Source organism: Mauremys reevesii, linkage group 3 (assembly GCF_016161935.1).
Source record: "Mauremys reevesii isolate NIE-2019 linkage group 3, ASM1616193v1, whole genome shotgun sequence".
Lineage (NCBI taxonomy): Eukaryota > Metazoa > Chordata > Testudines > Geoemydidae > Mauremys > Mauremys reevesii.
In genome coordinates, this window is record NC_052625.1 from 81,542,879 (window position 1) to 81,551,477 (window position 8,599).

At 39.0% G+C, this 8,599-nt stretch overlaps 1 protein-coding gene across 1 annotated transcript in view; it reads left to right on the forward strand.

The window, feature by feature from the left end:
• Positions 1-2,884, forward strand: part of EGLN1 (egl-9 family hypoxia inducible factor 1) — a 46,017-nt gene extending 43,133 nt beyond the window's left edge. The window contains 1 exon segment of the mRNA XM_039530873.1: positions 326-2,884. Within this exon segment, the coding sequence (XP_039386807.1) occupies positions 326-390 (65 nt within the window). The 3' untranslated portion in view covers positions 391-2,884.
• Positions 2,885-8,599: the final 5,715 nt, after the last annotated feature.

Genomic DNA, 8,599 nt, shown 5'->3' on the forward strand with positions numbered 1-8,599 from the left:
AACAGCTAAATAAATGACTCAATTTTCAGCCATAATTCAGTCAATTGACACCTAGGATCCAAACTTTTAAGCACCAAAGTTTGAAAATTTTCTCCTGAATATAAAAGTAGCTGCTCGCAATTTGGCCTATAAGGAGGTAATAAATATATGAATTTATATTTTATTTTCTGAAGCGTGTTGAACACCTTTTGAAAATACCTATTTTTCATGGTACCAAACTTTCAACAGGAAGGCATAGAAGTGGCACAGTAGTTTTATTATAGCACACTCTTTAGCAAATGCTGAAACATTGTGCTGATGTATTTTTGTTGTTGTTTTTCTGCAGGTGAAAAAGGTGTGAGGGTTGAACTCAATAAACCTTCTGACTCAATTGGGAAAGACGTTTTATAAAGGATTTAATCTAGCAACTCTCCTTGCTACTTTCCCCCAGTAAACTATTAACTTTTGAATGTGAATAATGGAATAAAGAAAAATTGACAAGAAATCAACGTTTTAATAAGGAAACAAACACAGCGTTTCAATGTTGCATCAAACAGAAGATTTTGACTGCTGAACCATTGTGCTATGTGACTGTGACTCCAGACCTGTGACTGCTTATGTAAAGAAGATAAGCAATCAGTAAGAAATAGCGTACACATATGGACATGAAATAAGTGCCCTACATAGAATTTTTCCATTGTTATATTTTGCCAGACCTGTCATCCAATTCATCGCTCCCTTTTTTTATATGGTAAAGTTTGGATTTGGGGTAATTTTTGTATGACCAGGTACAATTTATCAAAATTGAGTAAAAATACAGTATTCTCCAAAATATCATTGATCTATTTTTGTAAAACTGTTCATACTGTTCTTTGCCATGAAAAATCTAATTTAATATAAGAATTGCCAGTAACTAATGATCACTTTAATTTTCTTTACATCTAAAGTCAGAAAAGGAGCACTTTAATTACCAGCTAAAAACCTGATTGTTTTATATTCATATCTCACACTAATTTGAACTTTTAAAGATTGCTGCTGTATTGTTTTTGATTATGTCCTTTATGAAGCTTGTTAACAGAAACAAATCACTATCTTACTATCAGCAACTTCTAATTCATGGTGTTGTATGTTGAATCCACAGAGGGGAAGGATTCTATATCTTTTTTTTTTTTTTTAAGTGACTGGCACTAAGTGAACTTGACACTATCCATGCTGTAGGTGGCTTTGGGGACCTGGTAAATACCATCAAGTTCCTAGGATAGGCTTTCCTAGGCTTTTAGAGGTACCCAAAACCTATGTATTTGACAGGAGAATTCCACCTTTTTCTTCCTTTCTGAAAGTTGTTCTTTTACTGTATGTAAGTTAATAGAACGTTGAAATTCACAAACGTTGTGTTCTTTCTGAATATTGGTGACCCGTCTGATCTGCAGGCTGGCTCCTTGGTCTATTATATAGTATCAAGGGAACATTCAATACATTGAGGCTGAAGTGCATCACTACAGGCTTCATGTGTAATATGTTTTCAGATTGTCACTCTGCTGAAGGATTTCCCCAAAAAGGCACTGGCCTTTGATCAGTCCTGAATATTTAGCGAAAAAAATTACTTTATTTTTACATTTTCATTTTTTAAAAAGGAAAAATGGACTTTACAGAATAAAGATGAGGCATCCAAAAGCTTTGAAATTCTGTTACTTAAGAGATGGATGTTCTAGTTTGAGAGAACAAAGAAAATCCTAAAAGGCAGCATCCATATTTACAAATGCCTTTGGTATTTGAGCTCACCTCTTTCCATTTTTCTATCTGTCCTTGATTTCCTTACATAGCCAAAACAATGTGAGTGTACAGAAATATTTCTGTATATAATATTACAACTTTCGACAATTTTAGCATCTGTATAGTTTGTATTCAGTCAGAGACCTTTTCTATGGAAAGCTCAGTAATTTTTATTAAAAAGATTACTATTCATGTAAAACATGAAGGAAAAAAAAAACCCCAACAACCCTTATTTTATTTAGTGACAAACTGACCGGTGTGGGGGGGGGGGGGGCGGGCAGGGGAAACTCATTATTGTGATACAATGGAGGAGACCTTATGGAAAAACTCCCATTTTGTTCAGACCTTAATTAGTTCTCACCCTTTACAGCTTAGTTTCTCTTTCTTCCCTTCTCAGAAAATCAGACAAGACACCTCTACTGTAAGTGCCTCTGCCAGCCTGACCAAGGAGTGCAAATCTTCATTACTGTCTGGTCTGCAGTGCATTGCATTAGGCCAGCTGTAACAAAACAAACACACAAAAAAGCCACCACTTTTAATTTTATCTGCTTTTGTATTATTTTAATGGAGATTTGATTGGTTTTGTTTCAGAAATGTACAGCATAAACCTTTCAATTCTGTTCCAGTCCCTCTGTAATTCAAACTTCTATTGCTGCAGGTATGCAAAGTATCAAATTCTAATTAATGTATATGTTTCTGCTTGCCAGACAGGTTAAAAAAAAAGTGCTTAATTTTTTGCTTCATCATTTCTTGTCAATCATTACAAAAGGGTCAACAAATCTGAGCAGCCATTTCTTTAACCAATATCCTTTTAGAATCTGTTCATTTCATGTCAGTTGAAATCTTCAGTCTTGAGCGTCACAAAGCAGGTCCCTGTTTAAAACTATTTTTTAAACTGTCTTATGACCTGTATGTGTTTAGTCCTGGTTAAAGATAAAGCTTCATAATACTATTTTTATTCATGACATTAGCCAGCTGTAAAACACGAGACCTTTTTCTATAACAGGCAAAGAAATTCAGGATTCATTTACAGATTGCCTATAAAGTCATGTAATTTGAAAAGCAGTGTTCATTATAAAGAGCTCTCAAGTTGCTTGTAAAGCTAATCTAATTAAAAAGATGTATAAAGGTTCTTGGAAACAATGTTGTGGTTATTTGTAATTATGTAACTTTTTAAAGCCTACTCAGCAGCAACTAATTTATAATCTGATAAAATAGGGGTGTGTGTGTCTGTTTTTAGCATTCAGTGACACTACAGCTACAGTCCAGGATCTGCCATTTGTTTCCTTGATGAAACTCTGTTTTTAATTATTCAGATGTGTGTGGGGGGTTTTAATTGAGAGGAGGTTGAGGAAAAAATTGATATCCATTTTTAGACTTAGTGGGTGAGCTGTATTGATGCAAATCGTGTTTTACACCAGTGCAATGAGTCTACACAGGGTGGGTGCTTTCTATTAGTGTAGCTACACTGGTGGGGGAAAAAAGCCCAACCCTTTACAGACAAGATTTTAGCCCCTTAATGGGAGTTTGATTGGTTTTGCAGAGACTTCATGAATTTTGACCCTTGAGGACAGCAGTAGCATGGTACAATGTGAGCCAGGCTTCCTGCTGCATGTTGTTCACCAATCCATGCAGGTTATAAATGCTGCTCTCCAAGCCTTCTAGTCAGTCCTTTCCTGGCCACTGTTTGGTGAACAGGTTTCTGTTTGCTGTGCTTCTGCATCACTCCAACTCTTATAAAGTGTCTTAAGTGTACTAGTCTTCCTTGCAGTTGGTTCAGTAACAGTGCCCTAATTTTCTAGGCCTATCAGCCTCTGTTCTGTTTGTACTGATCCAGTACCTGGGTTTTTTGGTACTTTGGCACATCCATGGTATTTCTGGCACTTGGACTCAATCTTGCCCTGTTCCATTTTCTTTTATCAGTTCATCGATGGCTACATTAAAGCACTTTTTCAGCAGACCACCTCAGTGCTTTGAGGTCTGCTCGGTAGTTCAGTGCCAGGTAACTTGTTCTTTGTGTGATCTTTCTATCAGATATGTGTAATTAGGAAAAAGGCCTCTTGGCAGCTTCAGATCGTGTCTGTGATGGACTGACATATTTATTGTAGAGTTGACCATGATGTGCAGTGGGTATCAGATTTGCCATCGATGTCACACAATGGACTAAAGAAAAGTGAGAAGTCTCTCTGGATGGTTGGAAGGAAGATACCTGTAAGCCTGGTAGCAGGCTGGCTCAGAGTGCTTTCAAGCAGAAATACTAGAAAGAGAAGCCTGAGACAGTCAAGACTTCAGGTTACCATAATTTAGTCCAGGGACTGGGAAGTGAAATGACCATGTTTGCATGCACACACATCTCTTAAGAGTCACATTAGTGTCTTGAAACCAGGCTAAAAAAAAATTTTACATTTTAACAATCTATTCAAACATAAACAATTGCAAAAAACAGCAAAGATTGCTAATGGACTATACTACTAACCACAAAACCCAGGCAGTATGGTTTAAAGCAATATCAGTGTACATGGCCTTCTCCCACATACACAGCTGCAGACACTCACAAATACATTGTCAGTTCCCCTAGCAAATCGGTCACTGAGGCAACTGGACAACCTTAACGTTGTCCTCTATTTTACGCCTCTGTTCCTAGGGGATTAGTCATTAGTTTCCATTTTCCAAAGGTTACCATAGGAGTCTTAACTAGTATTTTGCAATATTAGAATTGTGAGCTATATAATTCAGGACCAAAACTTCAAAGACACATGGAGTCTTGATCTGATGTACCAAACAATGAAACATTATTCTTTTTTGTATTTGTACAGAAAGTAAACATGTAACATTATACAAAAATGGAGTCTCAGAACCAAAACAGAAAATTGTCTTATGTTTGCACAATGAAACAAACTAGTCAGTTGGGCAGGGGGAGTGGTCAGTTTGTTTTGTAGGTAGGCACTCACTAATATCTTTTTTGTCTGAACTAATTTTCTGATGGTGTTAATATTTCCAGTGAAATCATGGTACTGATTGGGATCAGTTGGCTTTAGTTCTACAAATGTGCATAGTTTTTGCTGGTATTAAAATTTCTATTTTTATATCAATGTAATATGGATTATTTCCTACCACTCTTGCTTAACCCAAAAGACATATAGTGCAAACAACTTCTGTACAAAGAATCCATGTGAAGAAAAACAGTTCAGTGGTAATAATTAGAAAAAAGCTATTAGAAATGGGGTAGCCATTTATCTGATTAATTTAATGAAGACATTATTGGGACTTTCGTCTACCATCTGCACTTGGTCCTGTGCATTGGTCATGAACCTCAGAGGGTGAAGAGCCCAGATGACCTAACAGTGTGTCTTGCTTACACTGACATGGCTTTACCTTCTAAAGCAATGGTGGGCAACCTGCGGCCCATGGGCCACGCACCCCAGCAGAGTAATCCGCTTGCGGGCCGCAAGACCGTTTTACATTGACTGTCTGCAGGCATGGTTGCCCACAGCTCCCAGTGGCCGCGGTTCGCTGTTCCTGGCCAATAGGAGTTGTGGGAAGCAGCACGGGCCACAGGAGGTGCTGGCCACTGCTTCCTGCAGCTCCCATTGGCCAGGAATGGCAAACTGCGGCCACTGGGAGCTGTGGGCGGCCGTGCCTGTGGGCGGTCACTGTAAACAAATTGTCTTTCGGCCCGACAGTGGATTACCCAGATGGGCTGCAGGTTGCCCACCACTGTTCTAAAGTGTATCTTATAGTAATGTCTTCATTTCTATATAGATCAGCCTTGCAAAACTCCACTGTCCCCAGCTCAGTAGGAGATGTTCAAGAGACTTACTAGTGCCATCAACTCCTGCAGAATCTCAGCTGCCATTAAAAAAAATTTTTTCCCTAGTCCTTGTGAAGAAAACTTCAAATATGAACTGCTGCTGCAACCAACATAGTCACTGTAGAGGGAGCTCTGTTCACTCCGCAGTGGGTTCTGCTGAACCTTCTGTGAGCATCCCTAGGCCCATGCAATGGGAAAGTGAGTATTGTTACTATTAATATTTGGTGTCATCTGGTATGCAATACTGGCATGGTTCCTAGCAATGTTGCATTGAAAGGGTTACACGGCACTTATCAATATCCACGTACACTTGCAGTCACTATAAACCAATCTTCAAAAATCCTGAAGTAGTAGTAAAAGCAAGTATCTGATCCAAATAATTTAATGTGTACAGGAAAGCCAAGTTAAAAAAGGGACGTTTAGCTGCTTTCCACACCTAGTCTTAAAAAAAAAGAAAAAATATATACTTGCCCACCTTTACCATGAAGAGAACAATCTCCTTTTTCCCCATTCAACCACACATTCATGAACAAATGGACTGATTGTCTCTGTAACACATTCACACTTTCTCTTGCACGCACGCACAGTGCAGACAGATGGACTCTCACAAGCATACACCTGGACTCTCTCATGCCCTTCCTGTATATTCTCACCCCTCATGGAGAGAGCTGTTTTTACTCACATTTCATACTAAACTCATTCACACACATTTCATGCCAGTCTTTCTCACACCTGTCTTGTACACCAACCCCCCACTCATCCTCCCCACACTGTTCACACCCTAACTCAGCCACCTCTTCATTCACTTACTCTTCACCTTGACATGAGTTCTCTGTATGCCCCCAAATTCAGCAGCTCTTTCCCCAAATTAGTCAACTATCTTCTGTTCTGATTTGGTTCTTCTCTCTCTTCACCCGATAAATTTATCAGTCTTTCCTTCCTTCCTCCCCCCCCACCCCCCCAAAAAACCCAAAACACTACTATCTCTCAACAGTGTGTCTTCAGAGCTTCAGCAGGTGCCCTCAGGTCTCGTTGGGTTTCAGGTCTACTAACCTCTCCTAGCTGGCTGGTGACTAACCTCTCGTAGCGGCCCTGCTTAGAACCATCTTTTAGTCCCTGATCGTGGGGCTGGGAGTTCTGGAGTCTCTTGCTTAGGGAGGGGCCAATAGAGCTCCTGGGATCTTTGTTCACTACCTAGAATAAGGTTCTGGGTAAATTCTGCTGTGTTAGATTTGGAGATGGCTGCAAAGATGAGCAGGAGTGCTCTGGCACTAGCTTCACCTGACTGGAATGAGGGAGAGGCAGGCAACGACTGTTACAGTAATGCTTGAACCACAACTGATAGTGGGGCCCCATTATATGAGGTACTGTACAAATACCTAGACAGAGATTATAATCTAAATAGGTGACTGAATGGGAGAAAAGAAGTGGTAGTAATCTCATTTTACAGATGGACTAAATAAGTGACTTGCCCCACATCACAGGAAATCTGCAGTGGAGCTGGTAATTGAACCCATTTCTCCAGTCCAATGCCTTAACCCAAGACCATCCTTCCTTTCAAGTAGCATCTGATCTGAGAAGGTGAGATCTAGCTCTGTTCCCCCAAAGTTCAGGATTTGGATCCCGTGTCCCTTCTGGACTTGTCTATAAATGTCACTGCTGTTGGTTAGGGTTGGTTAGGTGATTTCATTTCTGTGCCAATTTTCGATAGTAGTGTGGACAGCAGGCTGTCTGCTTGCTTTTAAATAGAAATACATCCAACATAATTAAAATACAAAGATCTGACTTCCATCCACAAAAGCAAGAAAATGCAATGGTGGCAAACTGATACCCTGTGTGCTGGTATTTCAGTACATGTAAGGAAGATCACCTTTTGTTCAGCATAACCTACAAGTCCTAGAGTTGGTAGGGCAAGTTATGTGGGTTGTCAGTTCACCTGTGAATTAGTTTACTTGCATTAATACATTGAATATGTTGAACACATTAAAAGGTTGTTACAATACTGTGATATAGGTATCACTATAACATGGAGCCTGTAAGGAACTAGTGAGGTCAAATTAGAATACAGGAATCTTAAGATCTGATCCAGCTCCATTGCAATCATGGGGAGTCTTCAGTGGGGGTTGGCTTGAGCCCAGAAAGGGCACTGTCTGCTTATATTGCATTTCTATCAGGTGTGGGTTTTTTCTTTTTTCTTATTTTGGCTGCTCCTATGATTACGGTAAGTGAAAGGCAATACAGAAAAATTCTCAGTTATCAATTGTATCTACTTTTAGGTTGTGCATTTGGCAGCACTTGCATGTCAAAGAGGAAAGAAATATTTTTAAAAGGACTGATTGTAAAAACCACAACAATTGATTGTGGGGGTGCCTCAAGGACAAGTATAATAACTGAACCTACTTTTAACTTTTTCCAGTGGACTAGATTTCAAATTGACTGTGTACCTTTTTACCTAGGAAAGTTTGAGACTTCAAATGTTTATTTTTTGACTTCCTGTGAGTAACAGACAGCTAGATACTAATACTGAGTCAGGTAGGTTTCCCTTTTAGAAAGGTTGATTAAAATCACATGGGGTTGAGCAAACCACAATGCATAACGTTCTGGGAAGGAGCAATAGAAAAGCATTTGTATAACAGGGTTGAAGAGAAGTTTTGTGAATTTAACATTGTTTGACTTTTGCAAAGAATGGAAAACAGCCAAGTAGCCTGGGCTTAAGGATTTGATGCTTTTTGTGTGCCACATGTATTTAACATAGCTTTGGGCACATGTTCAGTAAAAATGTAATTGTGCACCATAGGGATGTTTTCTGGGGGCCTTTTTACTGCAGTATCTCCCCAAATGTGTCAAAGCTCTTGGCTATATATTTAGTGGGGATAAACCAAAGACTCTCATAATAAAAGACTAAGCATAAAATCTTCAGTTTCAATTTTTTAGGCTCCTAAACCACATAGATACTGTTGAAACTTCTACCCTAGGATAATGTTTTTAAAAAATTCACAACATAAAAATGAAAAGGAGGGGTCAGTGATACTTAAG